This window comes from Taudactylus pleione, unplaced genomic scaffold (assembly GCF_031769625.1).
Source record: "Taudactylus pleione unplaced genomic scaffold, aTauple2 ptg001449l, whole genome shotgun sequence".
Classification (NCBI taxonomy): Eukaryota; Metazoa; Chordata; class Amphibia; order Anura; family Myobatrachidae; genus Taudactylus; species Taudactylus pleione.
The window spans coordinates 837,697-858,279 of NW_028285848.1; the positions used below are offsets into that span (position 1 = coordinate 837,697).

General features: G+C 50.9%; 1 protein-coding gene across 1 annotated transcript; it reads right to left on the reverse strand.

Annotated features, from left to right (window-relative positions):
• Positions 1-3,086: 3,086 nt before the first annotated feature.
• Positions 3,087-19,487, reverse strand: LOC148442577 (transmembrane O-methyltransferase homolog). Its single transcript, XM_088463788.1, has 3 exons — positions 19,226-19,487; positions 15,721-15,917; positions 3,087-3,407 (listed from the first exon to the last, which is right to left on the reverse strand). Exons 1-3 carry the CDS (start codon positions 19,485-19,487, stop codon positions 3,087-3,089), a joined length of 780 nt encoding a protein of 259 aa, XP_088319914.1.
• Positions 19,488-20,583: the final 1,096 nt, after the last annotated feature.

A 20,583-nucleotide genomic window follows, 5' to 3' on the forward strand; every position in this document is an offset into this window, starting at 1 on the left:
CTACTACTACTGGGGGCTCTACAAGGGGGGGACTACTACTAATGGGGGCACTACAAAGGGGGGGACTACTACTGGGGGCACTGCAAAGGGGGGGGACTACTACTACTGGGGGCACTACAAGGGGGGACTACTACTAATGGGGCACTACAAAGGAGGGGACTACTACTGGGGGCACTGCAAAGGGGGGGGGCTACTACTACTGGGAGCACTACAAGGGGGGGGACTACTACTGGGGGCACTACTGGGGGCACTGTATAGGGGGGGATCACTACTGGGGGCACTACTGGAGGCCTGCATAAGGGTGTTCTCTCCTGTGGCACACAGGGGCACTGCATATGGGCACTACAACAGGGGGCTGCCCTAATCTTTATTTTTACCTTACATTATCCCATATGGACCCGCCTCCTCCCTGGAACACTTGAGGGGGGGGCGCCGTAGCACGCATATTCTTCAGACACCCTGGCTACACGCTACTCCTCTGCCAGGGCTGCCTGCATGCATTTGCCCCCCAGGCTAAAAGTTGCCAGCCAGCCCCTGCTGGGATCCAACTCAGGTAGCTTGTAGGGCTGGCCTTGTCGTCCTTCCCGTGCCATCCTGCAGTGTAAACTGTGCAATCCGGGTCACGATTACCCGGATCATGCCACGTGCCGCCCGGTTGGCTGGCTTCAGTGGCGCTCGGAGATTACATCATCTCCAAGTGTCCACTGCAACGCCTTAAGAACCGGATCACTGCAGCCCGGCTCTGGTATGAACGGCGCCGTCTCGGGAATATCCTGGGTCGGCGCCGTGGTCTGAAAGGTATAAAAAATGGGGATTAGTAAGTGACAGTTTTGGCCGCGATTTTGAGTCGATTTAAAATCAACATAAAAGTCAACTCAAAAATCGACATTTAGCAAATATACCCCCAGGTCTCCGGAACTGATCAGTGCCCACAGTGTGGATGAAATGATAAATACTGCACTGCACCATACTATGCCAGCTGAGTGACTGGTGTGACCTTGAACTGCTTAATACAGTTTCCCAACTCCAGTTTTCAAGGACCTCTAGCAGTGCATGTTTTCCAGATCTCCTAGTTGATGCACAGGTGTATTCATTAATGGCTGACACATTTTAAAAGAAGGTGATAATTATTTAACTGAGGAGATCTGGAAAACATGCACTGTAATAAATGCCTGAGGGGGCCCATGTGCAGCAGGCCCCCTCCTCTGAGCAGCACCACCTCCCCTAAACTCTGCATCTTAACTTGTGACGTCAAGCAGGTCCCTCTGCCTTCACAGCACCATTTTCCTAGTAATATTCACGGAGATGGCGCACGCGCACAAGAGAGCACAGGCGCAGCCGCAGTGCCAGAGTCTTTGCTATCACTGCGCGGCGCCATCTTCATGAAAATGTCACTGGGAGGATGGCACCGTGGAGTGGGAGGGACCCACTTGCAGACACAAGGTAAGTATAACAATGGGTGCAAGGTGTGTGGTGCAGGGACCCCTGGACCCACGGGGCAATGTGCACCGTACACCCTGCACCCATTGTAAATACGCCTATGGTTAGGAGTCCCTGAGGACTGGTGATGGGAAACAATGTATTATACTTCTGGGACTACTCCTCCTCTCATGTTCTGCACATATAAGTAACCTTGGACCCATACGCACAGATAAGGCCGGTCAGACCTCACTCAGGAATTGCTTCTGCGCACGCTATGAGGCCTCAGGCTGTGTCTGGTATCGCTGTGGATAATTTATGTACGTACCTGCAATGCCATCCCAAAGCACTGGCACGCCTGCGTTCACCCGGCAACCCCCCATTGCCACCCACAAACGGCACTTCCTGTCAGTCACTCTGTGTAGTAACTGCGATCGCAGTGGCTAGTTCGCGCACGCTCACTGCGATGCATGCGCAGAATGCAACAATTGGCCAATTGCGTGCTTATAAGAAACTGCGTTCCTTGCTGAATCCGGCCCTAAGACCCTCGTCCACTCACTGGTCATCTCCAGATTGGATTACTGTAACCTCCTCCTATCTGGCCTCCCCAGCTCCCACCTCTCTCCTCTCCTGTCTGTCCTCAGTGCTGCGGCCCAGCTCATCTTTCGTAGTACTACAGCTGCCTCCCCCTCTCCTACAAGCCCTACACTGGCTCCTCTTCCCCTTCAGTGCCCAACTGGAACTTCTCACACTCACTTACAAAGCCCTCACCCATTCCTCTCCCATTTACATCTCTGACCTCATCTCCCTTCACATTCCCATCCCGGGCTGGACTGGCCACCAGGTATTTCTGGCATATGCCAGAAGGGCCGATGGCCTTAGGGCCAGCTCAAGGAGGGAGGAAGGAAGTAAGTGTACCCCGCCCCCCACCCCACGGGTCCAGATTCACTATGATCTCGGGGAGACGGAAGGGGTGGAGGTATTGATGGGCCTGGAAGAGGCGGGGACGTGCCGTAAGGCCAGGCCCCCGTGACTCGTGGCATGCCCCTTGAAGTAACCATGTCCCCTTCATGAGCGAGTTCACCTAAGGCGCGTGCGTGCAGGGATGACTTTAGGGTCTCGTCGCAAGCCCCGTCAAGACCATCGCGACCATCACCCAGGTCGGTCGCTAAAGCTGTGGGTGGTAACCCACAGCTTAGCTAACAACCAGGAGGCCGCACTTCAAAAGTGAAGCGGTCGCCCTTATTCAGAGAGAGCGGTCGCTTCTTGCGACTTCCTCTGAATGAGGGCCTGTATCCCTTGTACGTACAAAATAAAACAAGAACCTTCTTTGTTCAGACTTACATTCTCGGAATGAATTATTTCTGTAACAATGTATTAGACATCCTAACATCCTAAGCTCCTATATAGAGCCCAGTAGCCAGGGAAGAACCCTGATTACAGTAACCAGATGTTTTGTGGGTGTGGTTTGACAAATAGAGAGTAGGGGGTCCAACAGTTTCTTGCCAAGGGCCCCATGGAGTCTTCTTAATCAGTGTCTGGCCCAAAGCCCAGGAGAGTACTGTGAATAAGAGACCACCAGGGATACGGCTAAGGGTCTGCACAGATAGAACCACAGAGAAGAACCCGCCATGGAATAAAGCAAGCAGGGATTGTAAGAAAAGTCTTTATTTCAGCTTGGTGTAAGTGAGCTCCGCCATCCCGTCTCGGATGTATCGGAAGTACTCCAGGCTGCCGCGGTGCATCTTACACTGGTATTTACCGGAGGTCTTCACATACTGCAGGAAATGGGGGGCTCCGGGGAAGAGGACGTTGTCAGCCAGGATTATAGTTCCTTCCTGGATAAGTCCCACCTCCTCCAACAGCTGGAGGTCCCGCAGGTAACAACGCTTCCCGTGGTCCATGAAAATGAAGTCCAGCTTCTGCACCCCGTGTTTGTCCTTCAGCTGCGGGATGATCTCGTCCGAGGGTCCAATGAGGAGCTCAACCTGCAGCATGAAACAGAGGAACATGGGGTCAGTAATGAGAGGGAAACTTCTGATTATGGACATGATCCTACATCTACCGAGCTTTGCAGGAGGAACCAGATGTCATACAGTATAATCTACGTGTGGTAAGAGCTCGTAGTACAGTCAGCAGAGCTTTTATTATGTACTAGCGTTTGCCCGCAGCCTCGTTGGCGTGGGTGTCTGTTATTGCTCAGCGGAACTAGCGTTACAAAGACAGTAGTGGCATATTTTAAGGTGATGTATATTTTATATTGTAGACATTGGCCCTGATTCAGAGCCGGACGCCCTGACCAGAGCGCTCGCTCTGAATCAGGGCCCACCTTCATAAATATGGAGCGTCCTCCTGGATGCTCGTATAGCTGTGGGTCACCACCCACAGCATATACGAGCGTGCAGGATGATGGTCGCGATGGTCTTGACCATCGCGACCATCGCCACTGCGAGCAGAAGCCTGCGATTGAGTTTCTCAACCGCAAGGTCAGGAGTGATTTTGGCTCTATCAGAGCCAAAATCACTCCCACTGACATCACTAGTGATGTCAGTGGGGCCGGCTTCTGACGGTAGGCGTTCCCTTGGGAACGCCTCCGTCTGACAGGCACGGCCCCGGCACGCCCACCAAAGGGGGCGTGCTGTCAATCAACATCGACAGCACGCCCCCTTTGATCAGACACTACGAGCGAAGGAAAGTCCTTCGCTCGTCGCGTCTCGCGCATGCGCAGTGCAGACCATCGACCCACTTGCGAGCGGACAGCCGCTCGCTAGTGGGTCTGAATCAGGCCCATTGATCACAGACTGTCTTTGCAAACAATAAGAATCCACAGTTTTCTCTTTTTTTTTTTTATGTAAACCACAAAATCCAATTCAAGGAGCAATCAGCCTCACAGTCCAGTCTCTTTAGTCAATCAAATATGTTGCTACTTAACCTACAGTAACATGTGCAGCGACTCTATGATATGTAGTATTTGTCTCAGTGCGCCATCTACTGGATTGACATGTATACTGCAACTGACTGATTAGTGCTTAATATGTAATACCCCCTGTCGGGATGCCTCCTGTGAAGATACCGGCATCGGCATCCCGATGGTCGGGTAACTATACTAACCATCCCCCCTTCTCCCCCTAACCCTCCCTTCTTGTAGCCTAATGCTACCAATCCCCACCCGCACCCTATCCCTAACCCTCCCCGTTAGTACCTAAACCCAAGTCTTCCTCCTTCGTGCCTAAACCTAACTCTTCCCCCTTAGTGCCTAACCCAAACCCCTCCCCCCAGTGGTGCCTAACCCTAACCCCCCCCAGATGTGCCTAACCGTAACCTACCCCCCAAAAACCTAATGCTAACCCCGCTATGCTACCTAAACCTAACACTCCCCTCCTGCAGCTAACAGCTAAGACGCCCCCGGCTCACCTCATTCGGGCTGGCGTCTTGTCTGTATTCTGGCATCGGGGTTAAGATAGGTGTCGGTATTTCGCCGCCTATCTTAAGTCCTGTGTCAGGCTTCCCCCGTCGGGATTTAGAACTGGGGCGTCCGGCTGCCGGTCTGCTAACTACATCCCCTGAATATATAGTTGGATTTTCCTGCAGAATTGATCTTGAGCTATATATATATATTTATATATATACAGTATATATTTCTCTATGTATACATATATAACTTTGCATACGGGGTGTGCAATATATGTATATATTATATACTTAGTCATTTTGTACTGTGCAAATTCCGATAAAAAAAAAAGTTGTCTCCATAGTCCATAAACAGCCCCTAAAAGTATATTTGTGCCAAAAAATAATATTTATATACATCTCGCCATGTTTGGGTTGAGGAGCCGCACGCTGCACGAGCTGAGTGTCGAGCGTCCGGTTTTTCCCTTATTGCTCCTCTCCCTGATGTCACATTAAGATAACCTTATTATCCTTCTAGGTGACTACGCTATACAATATTGAAAACGCAATCCAAATTCATCCCGTAGTATTTGCGTGATGCTGGAACGAACAGACAGACAGAAAGGCAAACAAAAATTCAGAAAAAAAAATTTGGTCTCCATAGTTCACACACAGGGCCTGATTCAGAGCCGGACGCTATTTGTGGACGGTCGTTCTGAAAAAGGGGCCGGATATTTAAATTAAGCGCTCGCTCTTTGCGGTCTGTTGACGCCTCTATGTCTGAACGAAGCGAACGAAACATGCGCTCGCTATTTAGAAAAAACGCCCCCCTGGCCGCTCGCATCATACGTCATCTCCGCTATTTATTTGATTAATCGAGTACATCGAAAGGCATATGAACTGCTCGCTCTTCTTGTGGTAGCATTTTCCTACCGCTATCATGCGAGCAGTTCAGGCTAAAAGACAACCAAGTGACGTGGTCGATGACGCTGCTTTGTTAATTATGCACACCTTTAAAACGCCCGTTTTGACCATTTGGCACGCCTGCGTTCGGATCTCCACTCCCCGTTTTCAAGCACCTTCCCCTGTTACCATCCACATACGCCTCATCCTGTCACTCAAAATAGCAGGCATTCGCTGTTTTGCGAGCACACGATTTCTGACTGCAATGACTGGTTGGCGCATGCGTATTACAACCCATACGCATGCGCAGATGTGCGAACATCGCTCGGAGCGAATGAGCGGCTGCTTACGAGCGGCTCTGAATCAGGCCCACAGTGCCTGATTCATTAGCGATCACAACTGCGATTACACACGCAATCGGCCGATTGTTGCATTTTGCGCATGCGTCACAGTGAGCGTGCGCGAAGACTCCCCTGCGATCAGAGCAGTGGCTATGCAGACCATTGCAGAGTGATTGACAGGAAGTGAGCATTTGGGGGTAGTGACGGGAGGGTGGTCGGCAAAACACAGGGGTGCCGGCGCGTTTGAACGCCATTACAGGGGCGTGCATAAATTATCCACTGCGATACCATACGCAGATTGTGTACTCATGATTCAGACCCGCTCGCTAGCAAGCAGCCGCTCGTTGCAGACGATGTTAGCTAATGTGCGCATGCGTGTAGTTCACAGTGCGCGTGTGCAAACTAGTACGAGCGATTAGATTTTGCTCGCTCGCCCTGCAAAGACAGCCCAGTGGAATGAGTGACAGGAGAGGCCGTTTGTGGGTGGTAACAGGGGCAGGACACTAATAACGGGGGAGTAGAGGTGCGAACGCAGGCGTGCAAGACTGTTTCCACGCCGTGTCTGGGGCGTGCATAATTAACCGGCAGCGTCATAGTACTCGTCACCTGGTTGATTAATACACTGAAGTGCTCGCAGTGCTTGCGGTAGGGTACAGTCAACCACAAACGCTGCGGTCAGATCCGATGGAACCCGATGTACCGATGGCTGTATATACTTCCTGAAGATGACGTACGCAGGTGGGCGGCTAAAGACAGGCTGGTGGGCGTCTATAAACACAAAGTGAGCTTTGTACAAGTGTGCGTGAGGCTGCGATGGTACTCGATGTTACCGATGGTTTCGCAGACTTGCTAAGTGTTACGGATGTGTGTAAGGTAAAGTGGGCATCCTTTTATTATTATTATTATTATTATCCTTTATTTATATGGCGCCATAAGTGTTCCGCAGCACATTACATAGTACATAGAACTAATAAGTGAACAAGAAACAAGTAACTTACAGTACATTACAGTGCAGGACAAGGGCACAATTTATATACATTGCTGTAATAGCGATTAAAGCCCTCACAATAAGCAGCCGGGAGTTATCAGTCACGTGTTAGGTGCCGTAATGGGGAGTAGAGAGTAGAAGAAAATGTAAAGAGAAGCACATGAGGGAGGAGGGCCCTGCTCGTGAGAGCTTACATTCTAAAGGGGAGGGGCAGACAGACAGGCATGACACAGAAGGGGAGGGGCAGACAGGCGTGACACAGAAGGGGAGGGGCAGACAGACAGGCGTGACACCGAAGGGGAGGGGCAGACAGGCGTGACACAGAAGGGGAGGGGCAGACAGGTGTGACACAGAAGGGGAGGGGCAGACAGGCGTGACACAGAAGGGGAGGGGCAGACAGGCGTGACACAGAAGGGGAGGGGCAGACAAGCGTGACACAGAAGGGGAGGGGAAGACAGGCGTGACACAAAAGGGGAGGGGCAGACAGGCGTGACACAGAAGGGGAGGGGCAGACAGACAGGCGTGACACAGAAGGGGAGGGGCAGACAGGCATGACACAGAAGGGGAGGGGCAGACAGGTGTGACACAGAAGGGGATGGGCAGACAGGTGTGACACAGAAGGGGAGGGGCAGACAGGCGTGACACAGAAGGGGAGGGGCAGACAGACAGGCGTGACACAGAAGGGGAGGGGCAGACAGGCGTGACACAGAAGGGGAGGGGCAGACAGACAGGCGTGACACAGAAGGGGAGGGGCAGACAGACAGGCGTGACACAGAAGGGGAGGGGCAGACAGACAGGCGTGACACAGAAGGGGAGGGGCAGACAGGCGTGACACAGAAGGGGAGGGGCAGACAGGCGTGACACAGAAGGGGAGGGGCAGACAGACAGGCGTGACACAGAAGGGGAAGATAGGGAGGAAGTCCTTTAGTTAGGCTGGGACGGCATTGCGATTGCAATCATTGGCATATCTTCGCAGTGAGTCTGCGTGCGTAATCGCTTTTGCGATCGTTACTGAATCCCAAGGAGTACATTTCTCCCCCCAAAATTCTATGTACAGACACAAGTATCAGGGGTGTTTCTATAATGGGTGCAGGGTGTGCGGTGCAGGGGGGCCCACACCACACACCCATATTTTTTATACTTACCTCTCCATAGTCCCGCGTCGCTAAAATAGCTGCAGCAGCACTTTTTTTTTTCTGCCATTTTGCGCTTGCGCAGTAGGGAATTTGCCAGGAAAATGGTACGGCAGCCATGCTGCACATGCTCAGTAGACTCTGGGCACAGGCTACTGCTTCGTCAGCGCACTACCGGACGCCGGGGAGGGAGGTGGGGGCCCCGGATGGGGAATGAACACGGGCCCCCTCCTCTTTTAATATGCCCCTGACAACCATTACAACTTTATTATAAGTATAGATAAGGCTGAAATACTAGCTACCACCCTGTGAATTTACTTCCTCAAACCTCTATTAAAGGACAGGTTTAGAAGATTCATTTAAAACTGCAAATGTTCCCATACAGGGATATTCTGAAAACCTGACCTGTTGGGTGTATGTTTATGTGAGATTCATTGATGTAAGACACTCAGGGAATTTTATTAAGATGCCCGCAGTGTGCGTCTCAGATGCTCTCTAATGCCGCTGTGCGACTGATCATTCTCTCTAATGCCGCTGTGAGACTGATCTTCCTCTCTAACGCTGCTGTGAGACTGATCATTCTCTATCGCCGCTGTGAGACTGATCATCCTCTCTAATGCAACTGTGAGACTGATCTTCCTCTCTAACGCTGCTGTGAGACTGATCATCTTCTCTAATGCTGCTGTGAGTCTGATCATCCTCTCTGATGTCGCTGTGAGACTGACCATCCTCTCTACTGCTGCTGTGAGACTGATCATCCTCTCTACTCCCTCTGTGAGACTGATCTTCCTCTTCAATGCTGCTGTGAGACTGATCATTCTAACGCCGCTGTGAGACTGATCATCTTCTCTAACGGCGCTGTGAGACTGATCTTCCTCTCTAATGACACTGTGAGACTGATATTCCTCTCTAACACTGCTGTGAGACTGATCATCTTCTCTAATGCTGCTGTGAGACTGTTCTTCCTCTCTAATGCTGCTGTGAGACTGTTCTTCCTCTCTAACGCTGCTGTGAGACTGATTATTCTCTATCGCCGCTGTGAGACTGATCATCTTCTCTAATGCAACTGTGAGACTGACCATCCTCTCTAATGCAACTGTGAGACTGATCTTCCTCTCTAACGCTGCTGTGAGACTGATCATCTTCTCTAATGCTGCTGTGAGACTGATCATCCTCTCTGATGTCGCTGTGAGACTGACCATCCTCTCTACTGCTGCTGTGAGACTGATCATCCTCTCTATTCCCTCTGTGAGACTGATCTTCCTCTTCAATGCTGCTGTGAGACTGATCATTCTAACGCCGCTGTGAGACTGATCATCTTCTCTAACGGCGCTGTGAGACTGATCTTCCTCTCTAATGACACTGTGAGACTGATATTCCTCTCTAACACTGCTGTGAGACTGATCATCTTCTCTAATGCTGCTGTGAGACTGTTCTTCCTCTCTAATGCTGCTGTGAGACTGACCATCCCCTCTAATGCCGATGTGAGACTGATCTTCCTCTATAACGCCGCTGTGAGACTGACCATCCTCTCTAATGACACTGTGAGACTGATATTCCTCTCTAACACTGCTGTGAGACTGATCTTCCTCTCTAATGCCGCCGTGAGACAGATCATCCTCTCTGATGCCGCTGTGAGACTGATCATCCTCTCTAATACCGCTGTGCGACTGATCATTCTTTCTAATGTTGCTGTTAGATTGATCATCCTCTCTAACGCAACTGTGAGACTGATCATTCTCTCTAAAGAGCGCTCGTTCTGAATCAGGGCCGTCTTTCCTGATTTTAGAGCGGCCTCCTGGCCGCTCGCATAGCTGTGGGTGGCCACCCACAGCTATAGCGAGCGGCCAAAAAGATGGTCGCGATGGTCAAGACCATCGCGACCATCGGGCTTGCGATGAGACCCTTGTGGTAGGGTCTCATCTTCCGCAAACCCTGGAGTGCTTTTGGCTCTATCAGAGCCAAAAGCACTCCCACTGACATCACTTGTGATGTCAGTGGGGCCGGCCCCAGACGGTAGGCGTTCCCATGGGAATGCCTCCGTCTGGCCAGCCACACCCCCCAGCTCGCCCACCAAAGGGGGCGTGCTGTCACTCACCATCAACAGCACGCCCCCTATGTAGCGAGACCCACAGCGACGGCTTGCCCGTTGCTATCCGGGTCTCGCGCATGCGCACAATGGAGCCGGCTCCGTGATGCGCATGCACACTGGCCCAACATCGACCCGCTTGTGAGCGATCAGCGCTCACGAGCGGGTCTGAATCAGGCCCACTGTGAGACTAATCTTCCTCTCTAACGCTGCTGTGAGACTGATCATCCTCTCTGATGTCGCTCATCCTCTCTGATGCTGCTGTGAGACTGACCATCCTCTCTACTGCTGCTGTGAGACTGATCATTCTCTCTACTGCTGATGTGAGACTGATCATCCTCCCTGATGCCGCTGTGAGACCGATCATCCTTTTCAATGCTGCTGTGAGACTAATCATACTCTCTAACGCCTCTGTGAGATTGATCATCTTCTCTGATGTTACTGTGCAACTGATCTTCCTCCCTAATGCCACTGTGAGACTGATCGTCCTCTCTAATACCACTGTGAGACTGACCATCCTCTCTAATGCCACTGTGAGACTGACCTTCCTCTCTAATGCCGCTGTGAAACTGATCTTCCTCTCCGATGTCACTGTGAGACTGACCATCCTCTCTAATGCTGCTATGAGACTGATCATCCTCTCTAATGTTGCTTTGAGACTGACCATCCTCTCTAATGCCACTGTGAGACTGATATTCTTCTCTAATGCCGCTGTGAGACTGACCATCCTCTCTACTGCGACTGTGAGGTTGATCATCCTGTCTGATGCCGCTGTGAGACAGATCATCCTCCATAATGCCGCAGTGAGACTGACAATCCTCTCTAATGCAACTGTGAGACTGATCTTCCTCTCTACTGCTGCTGTGAGACTGATCATCCTCTCTGATGCGGCTGTGAGACTGATCATCCTCTCTACTGCCACTGTGAGACTAATCATCTTCTCTGATATCGCTGTGCAACAGATGTGAGACTGATCTTCCTCTCTACTGCTGCTGTGAGACTGATCATCCTCCCTAATGCCGCTGTGAGACTGATCTTCGTTCCTAATGCCACTGTGAGACTGATTATCCTCTCTAATGCCGCTGTGAGACTGATCATCCTCTCTATTGTCGCTGTGAGACTGATCATCCTCTCTAATGCTGCTGTGAGACTGATCATCATTTCTAATGCCGCCGTGAGACTGATCATCCTCTCTGATGCCACTGTGAGACTGATCTTCCTCTCTAATGCTGTTGTGAGACTGATCTTCCTCTCTAATGCCGCTTTGAGACCGTTCATCCTCTCTACTGCTGCTGTGAGTCTGATCATCCTCTCTAATGCTGCTGTGAGACTGATCATTCTCTCTAATGCCACTGTGAGACTGATCTTCCTCTATGATGCCACTGTGAGACTGATAATCCTCTCTACTGCCACTGTGAGACTGATCTTCCTCTCTAATGCCGCTGTGAGACTGATCTTCCTCCCTAATGCCGCTGTGAGACTGATCTTCCTCTCCGATGTTGCTGTGAGACTGACCATCCTCTCTAATGCCGCTGTGAGACTTATCATCCTTTCTGATGCCGCTGTGAGACTGATCATCCTCTCTAATGCTGCTGTGAGACTAATCATCATTTCTAATGCCGCCGTGAGATTGATCATCCTCTCTGATGCCACTGTGAGACTGATCTTCCTCTCTAATGCTGTTGTGAGACTGATCTTCCTCTCTAATGCCACTGTGAGACTGATCTTCCTCTCTTATGCCGCTTTGAGACCGTTCATCCTCTCTACTGCTGCTGTGAGTCTGATCTTCCTCTCTAATGGCGCTGTAAGACTGATCTTCCTCCCTAATGCCGCTGTGAGACTGATCTTCCTCTCCGATGTTGCTGTGAGACTGACCATCCTCTCTAATGCCACTGTGAGATTGACCATCCTCTCTAATGCCGCTGTGAGACTTATCATCCTTTCTGATGCCGCTGTGACACTGATCATCCTCTCTAATGCTGCTGTGTGACTGATCATACTTTCTAATGCTGCTGTGAGACAGATCATCCTCTCTGATGCCACTGTGAGACTGATCATACTCTCTAATCCTGCAAAGTACTGCCAAACCAATCACAGATACTGCCACACCCTGACCAGATGCTGCCAAACCATGCCCAGATCCTCCCAAACCATGTCCAGATGCTGCCAAACCAATCCCAGATACTGCCACACCCTGACCAGATGCTGCCAAACCATGCCCAAATCCTCCCAAACTATGCCCAGATGCTGCCAAACCAATCCAGATACTGCCACACCCTGACCAGATGCTGCCAAACCACACCCAGATCCTCCCAAACCACACCCAGATCCTACCAAACCATGCCCAGATATTGCCAAACCACACCAAGTTACTGCCAAACCACACCCAGATACTCCTAAACCATGCCCAGTTGCTACTAAACCACACCCAGATGCTACCAAACATGCCTTGATCCTAAAAAAATCATGCCCAGACCCTGCCAAATCTTGCAAAATACTGCCAAACCAGTCCCAGATGCTGCCACACACTGACCAGATGCTGCCAAACCACACCCAGATCCTCCCAAACCACACCCAGATCCTACCAATCCATGCCCAGATCCTACCAAGCCATGCCCCGATATTGCCAAACCACACCAAGTTACTGCCAAACAACACCCAGATCCTCCTAGACCATGCCCAGATACTACTAAACCACACTCAGATGCTATCAAACATGCCTTGATCCTAAAAAAAAATCATGCCCAGACCCTGCCAAATCCTGCAAAATGCTGCCAAACAAATCCCAAATACTGCCACACCCTGACCAGATGCAGCCAAACCATGCCCAGATCCTCCCAAACCATGCCCAGATCTTTCCAAACCATGCCCAGATCCTCCTGAACCATGCCCGGATCCTACCAAGCCATGCCCAGACACTGCCAAACCACACCAAGATACTGCCAAACCACATACCGCCAAACCACACCCAGATCCTACCAAACCACACCCAGATCCTCCCAAACCATGCTAAGATCCTCCCAAACCATGCCCAGGTCCTACCAAACCATGTCCACATCCTGACGAGCCATGGCCACATCCTCACAGGCCTTGCCCAGATCCTACGAAACCACACCCAGATGCTACCAAACATGCCTTGATCCTAAAAATCATGCCCAGACCATGCCAAATCTTGCAAAGTACTGCCAAACCAATCCCAGATACTACCACACCCTGACCACATGCTGCCAAACCATGCCCAGATGCTGCCAAACCAATCCCAGATACTGCCACACCCTGACCAGATGCTGCCAAACCACACCCAGATCCTCCCAAACCATGCCCAGAGTCCACCAAACCATGCAAAGATCCTACCAAACCATGCCAATATATTGCCAAACCACACCAAGTTACTGCCAAACCACACCCAGATCCTACCAAACTACACCCAGATCCTCCTAAACCATGCCCATATGCTACTAAACCACACCCAGATGCCATCAAACATGCCTTGATCCCAAAAAAAAACATGCCCAGTCCCTGCCAAATCCTGCAAAATACTGCCAAACCAATCCCAAATACTGCCACACCCTGATCAGATGCTGCCAAACCATGCCCAGATCCTCATAAACCATGCCCAGATGCTGCCAAACAAATCTCATATACTGCCACACCCTGACCAGATCCTCCCAAAGCATGCCCAGATCCTCCCAAAGCATGCCCAGATCCTACCAAGCCATGCCCAGGTCCTACCAAGCTATGCCCAGAAACTGCCAAACCACACCAAGATACTGCCAAACTACATACTGCCAAACCACACCCAGATCCTACCAAACCACACCCAGATCCTCCAAAACCATGCTAAGATCCTCCCAAACCATGCCAAGATCCTCCCAAACCATGCCCAGATCCTACCAAACCATGTCCACATCCTGACAAGCCATGCCCACATCATGACAAGCCATGCCCAGATCCTACCAAACCACATAAAGATGCTATCAAACATGCCTTGATCCCCCAAAAATCATGCCCAGACCCTGCCAAATCCTGCAAAATACTGCCAAACCAATCCAAAATACTGCCACACCCTGATCAGATGCTGCCAAATCATGCCCAGATCCTTACAAACCATGCCCAGATGCTGCCAAACCATGCACAGATCCTCCCAAACCATGCCAGGTGCAGCCAAACAAATCTCAGATACTGCCACACCCTGACCAGATCCTCCCAAAGCATGCCCAGATCATCCCAAAGCATGCCCAGATCCTACCAAGCCATGCCCAGACACTGCCAAACCACACCAAGATACTGCCAAACTATATACTGCCAAACCACACCCAGATCCTCCAAAACCATGCTAAGATCCTCCCAAACCATGCCAAGATCCTCCCAAACCATGCCCAGATCCTACCAAACCATGCCCACATCCTGACAAGCCATGCCCACATCCTGATAAGCCATGCCCAGATCCTACCAAACCACACCCAGATGCTACCAAACAAGCCTTGATCCTAAAAAGCATGCCCAGACCCTGTAAAATCCTGCAAAACCAATCCCAGATACTGCCACAACCCTGACCAGATGCTGCCAAACCCTGCCCAGATGCTGCCAAACCAGGCCTAGAACCTGCCAAACCACACCCAGATCCTGCCAAACCATGCCCAGATCCTGCCAAAACATGCCCAGATCCTACACAACCGCATCGAGAGCCTAACAAATCAAATCTTAAGAAACCACACCCATTTTGCCAAACCACTCTCAGGGCCTGATTCAGAGCCGGACGCTATTTGCGCTTGCTCGTTCAGAAAAAGGGGCTGGCTATTTAAATTGAGCGCTCGCTATTTTGTAAAGACGCCCCTTGCCCGCTCGCATCATACGTCATCTCCGCTATTTATTTGATTAATCGAGTACATCGAAAGGCGTATGAACTGCTCGCTATTCTTGTGGTAGCATTTTCCTACCGCAATCATGCGAGCAGTTCAGGCTAAAAGACAACCAAGTGACGTGGTTGATGACGCTGCTTTGTTAATTATGCACACCCTTAAAACGCCCGTTTTCACCGTTTGGCACGCCTGCGTTCGGATCTCCAGGTTTTCAAGCACCTTCCCCTGTTACCACCCACAAATGCCTCATCCTGTCACTCAAATTAGCAGGCATTCGCTATTTTGCGAGCACACGATTTCCAACCGCACTGACTGGTTGGCGCATGCGCATTACAACCCATACGCATGCGCAGATGTGCGAACATCGCTTGGAGCGAACGAGTGGCCGCTTACGAGCGGATCTGAATCAGGCCCTCAGATCCTACTACCCAGATGCTACCGAACCATGCAGGGATCCTTACAAATGTTACCAATCTCTGTTGAGATCACAGCCCTTCTCGTGACGCTACACGTATGTAATGAGACACTAGTGATTAAGTTTGTTGTCCCCAGAACCTGCTGCATAGACAGCTGCCTTAGCCGAAACTTAACTCACCGTGTCATCATCAAATCCAGCCATTCTGATCACCTTCTCAGCCACCGCAGCTTTCCTTGGATTGGCATCAACAGTGTAGAGCCGGGCGCCCAGTGGCAGGGCCTGTGCGATAATTATGGTGGCATACCCACAATATGTGCCCAATTCCAACGCGTTAAGAGGAGCATTCTCATAGATCAGCCGGTCCAGGACCTTCCCTGTGAGCAGATAATGTGTAAGTGGGGTCACAAGATCACGGAGGCTCCTGATGAGTGGAACCTATAAATGCTTCTGCCACATGGGGAGTACCTGCCTTGGAAATATGTGTGCAGGGAAGACTCGACTTATTTCTTAAACTCATTACATCTCTGCATTCATGCTTAGTTGAGTGTGGGGACTAGACTTATAGGGAAGACTCGTGATATATGGAAATAAGTTATAATAACCAGGAGCAGAGCACTACTTCACTGATCGCAATAGCAACATTTGTAGAGGGACCAATAGTGAAGTCCATCCCCCGCCTGCCAAGCATGCCAAGGACCCTGAACCAGTGCAGTGAAACCGTCTTTTGGCCCCGATTGCACTGACATAATAATGGGTGTGGTCAGTGGTGGAACAATCGTCATTACATGGAGAACATCAGCTACTGACCCACGCTCTTCCCTGGCGTCCAGCATGCGCTGCAACAAATACATTAGTTGTAGTTCAATAACTGTCGTTATATAGGGCTCTATTCATTATCACTTAATTTCTACATAAGCTTTTGTAGAAGTTAAGTTTTGGGGCCATTCATCAAAAATTTAAAACCAGGAGATATCACAGATATATCCTACTTACCTGTCTATCCAGATGTGACCCACTGTCCCAATACACTAGTATCAGAGATATCTCCTGCTTACCTGTCTCTCCAGATGTGGCCAACTGTCCCCATACACTAGTATCACAGATATCTCCTGCTTACCTGTCTATCCAGATGTGGCCAACTGTCCCCATACACTAGTATCACAGATATCTCCTGCTTACCCTCCTCTCCCGGAATGGCCGCTCTCCCCATACACTAGTATCACAGATATCTCCTGCTCACCTTCCTCTCCCGGAATGGCCGCTGTCCCCATACACTAGTATCACAGATATCTCCTGCTTACCTTTCTCTCCCGGAATGGCCGCTGTCCCCATACACTAGTATCACAGATCTCTCCTGCTTACCTTCTTCTCCCGGAATGGCCCGCTGTCCCCATACACTAGTATCACAGATATCTCCTGCTTACCTTTCTCTCCCGGAATGACCGCTGTCCCCATACACTAGTATCACAGATCTCTCCTGCTTACCTTTCTCTCCCGGAATGGCCCGCTGTCCCCATACACTAGTATCACAGATATCTCCTGCTTACCTTTCTCTCCTGGAATGGCCCGTTGCCCCCATACACTAGTATCACAGATATCTCCTGCTTACCTTCCTCTCCCGGAATGGCCGCTGTCCCCATACACTAGTATCACAGATATCTCTTGCTTACCTTTCTCTCCCGGAATGGCTGCTGTCCCCATACACTAGTATCACAGATCTCTCCTGCTTACCTTTCTCTCCCGGAATGGCCGCTGTCCCCATACACTAGTATCACAGATATCTCCTGCTTACCTTTCTCTCCCGGAATGGCCGCTGTCCCCATACACTAGTATCACAGATATCTCCTGCTTACCTTCCTCTCCCGGAATGGCCGCTGTCCCCATATACTAGTATCACAGATATCTCCTGCTTACCTTTCTCTCCCGGAATGGCCGCTGTCCCCATACACTAGTATCACAGATCTCTCCTGCTTACCTTTCTCTCCCGGAATGGCCCGCTGTCCCCATACACTAGTATCACAGATATCTCCTGCTTACCTTTCTCTCCCGGAATGGCCGCTGTCCCCATACACTAGTATCACAGATATCTCCTGCTTACCTTTCTCTCCCGGAATGGCACACTGTCCCCATACACTAGTATCACAGATATCTCCTACTTACCTGTCTCTCTAGATGTGGCCCACTGTCCCCATACACTAGTATCACAGATATCTCTTACTTACCTTTCTCTCCCGGAAAGGCCGCTGTCCCCATACACTAGTATCACAGATATCTCCTGCTTACCTGCCTCTCTAGATGTGGCCCGCTGTCCCCATACACTAGTATCACAGATATCTCCTGCTTACCTTTCTCTCCCGGAATGGCCGCTGTCCCCATACACTAGTATCACAGATATCTCCTGCTTACCTTTCTCTCCCGGAATGGCCCGCTGTCCTCATACACTAGTATCACAGATATCTCCTGCTTACCTTCCTCTCCCGGAATGGCCGCTGTCCTCATACACTAGTATCACAGATCTCTCCTGCTTACCTTCCTCTCCCGGAATGGCCGCTGTCCTCATACACTAGTATTATAGATATCTCCTGCTTACCTTCCTCTCCCGGAATGGCCCGCTGTCCCCATACACTAGTATCACAGATATCTCCTGCTTACCTTCCTCTCCCGGAATGGCCGCTGTCCCCATACACTAGTATCACAGATATCTCCTGCTTACCTTTCTCTCCCGGAATGGCCGCTCTCCCCATACACTAGTATCACAGATATCTCCTGCTTACCTTTCTCTCCTGGAATGGCTTGCTGTCCCCATACACTAGTATCACAGATATCTCCTGCTTACCTTTCTCTCCCGGAATGGCCGCTGTCCCCATACACTAGTATCACAGATATCTCCTGCTTACCTTTCTCTCCTGGAATGGCTTGCTGTCCCCATACACTAGTATCACAGACATCTCCTGCTTACCTTTCTCTCCCGGAATGGCCCGCTGTCCTCATACACTAGTATCACAGATATCTCCTGCTTACCTTTCTCTCCCGGAATGGCCGCTGTCCCCATACACTAGTATCACAGATATCTCCTGCTTACCTTTCTCTCCTGGAATGGCTTGCTGTCCCCATACACTAGTATCACAGATATCTCCTGCTTACTTTTCTCTCCCGGAATGACCCGCTGTCCCCATACACTAGTATCACATATATCTCCTGCTTATCTTCCTCTCCCGGAATGGCCGCTGTCCCCATACACTAGTATCACAGATATCTCCTGCTTACCTTTCTCTCCAGATGTGGCCCATTGTGAAAATTAATATTTGTGCTTGAACTTATCAAATTTCTCATGCCAGGACACATGCCAGGACACTGGCTTCAGTAAGAGCCCATCCCAGCGAAAAGTTAGAAGTGATATAATTTTATTTCTGGGTACAGAACAAGTGAGCATAATGTGCAGGTGCAGGTGTGGGGCTATTCTTGGGGAAGGAAGAGATTAGGGCTGGTGATTGTATGAGGCAAGATGCAGCTAAGGTTTGTGGGGGACTTGTCCTGAAGATCTGTGATCACTACATGGTGGTACCTGTGGTCAGTGGTGTATCTGATAGGGATGAGTAGAGAGATATTTGCCTGTCTCCTATGTCTATTCTGGGCACAGAGGAGCGGCCTACACCTGTGCGGGATGAGAGTCATCGTTCACCTTTCTGGGGCCCAATGTTGCGCAGGTATTCACAGTGGTAGCAGTATTGGTCGAAGGTGTTGAGCACATGCTGAGGGTCCCCCGGGATGGAGTGGGTGATGACGTACTGAAAGGCTCTCTCCTCCCGCGGGATACCGGTCAGGTAGTCCTGGAACCGCCGCACTATCACAGCGCGGTAGAACAGCAGGAAATAATGGCGATAACGGATGATCACTGTGATTATAAACGGAATAAAGGCCAAAGCTATCGCCGGGGAGACCATTATCCAAACCTTCAGAGAGGGAGAGAGAGGGAGAGAGGAGAACCAGTCACAGAGGACATGTCCAAATCCCATATATGCCCTGCAGCCCATATCCACATCCTATGACCTATAGAGTCTCAGGGCCTGATTCAGCAAGGATCGCTAATGCCATCGCGGTTGCAATCGCGTACGAAAGTCTGCTGCAAGAGTCTCCTCTCACTGGCTACAGATGAGAGGAGGCTGATATTCCTGCATAGCCTCCAGTGACTGGCACAGAAAACAAACATTGGCTGTCTGCGTACGTATTAGCAGCTGCGATCCTTGTGAATCAGGCCCTCACTTCTCACTATGCTGAGTATCAGGAACCTTGTACCTTTATCTGATATGTAATAAAGGGCCTGATTCAGACCCGCTCGCAAGCGGGTCGATGGCACAGCTCTCGCAAGCGGGTCGATGGCCCACACTGCGCATGCCTCCGGCATGTGCATGTGCGAGACCCACTGGCGTATCTATAATGGGTGCAGTGTGTGCGGGGCACACGGGCCCCCGGGTCCAGGGGGGGCCCGCACTGCACACCCTGCACCCATATTTTTTTTAACTTACCTGTCCGTTGTCCCGCGTCGAGTGTCGGCGCTGCTCAGAACACGGGAAAATGGCCGCCGCGGCCATTTTTCCTGTGTTCTACGCATGCGCAGTAGACTTCGGGCACACTCTAGTGCCCAGAGTCTACAGAACACCGCAAAATGGCCGCCGTGGCCATGTTTCCTGCGTTCTGCGCATGCGCAGTAGACTCTGGGCACACTCTAGTGCCCGGAGTCTACTAATGCTCCCGTGGCTGGCCACCGGGGGGGAGAAGAGGGGGCCCCGCATGGGGAGTGCACACGGGCCCCCTCCTCTGTTAAGACGCCCCTGGCAAGACCCGTCCAGCGATGGCAGCTCAGTCGCTACGGGTCTCGCTACAAGACGGGGCGGCTGTCGATGGTAAGTGACAGCTTGCCCCGTTTTGTAGGCGGGGAGGGAGAGTGTCTGCACAAACGCAGGCGTTCCCTTAGGAATGCCTGCCGTTTGTGGGCGGCCCTACTGACATCACTAGTGATGTCAGTAGTGGACTTCCTGC

Bases quoted from the DNA above. Each gene is read 5' to 3' on its own strand.
- LOC148442577 (XM_088463788.1), bottom strand. From the start codon at position 19,487: ATGGTCTCCCCGGCGATAGCTTTGGCCTTTATTCCGTTTATAATCACA. The intron at 15,918-19,225 runs GTGAACGATGAC...ATCTGCTCACAG, and splicing joins CAACATTGGGCCCCAGAAAG to GGAAGGTCCTGGACCGGCTG. The intron at 3,408-15,720 runs GTGAGTTAAGTT...TTCATGCTGCAG, and splicing joins CTGGATTTGATGATGACACG to GTTGAGCTCCTCATTGGACC.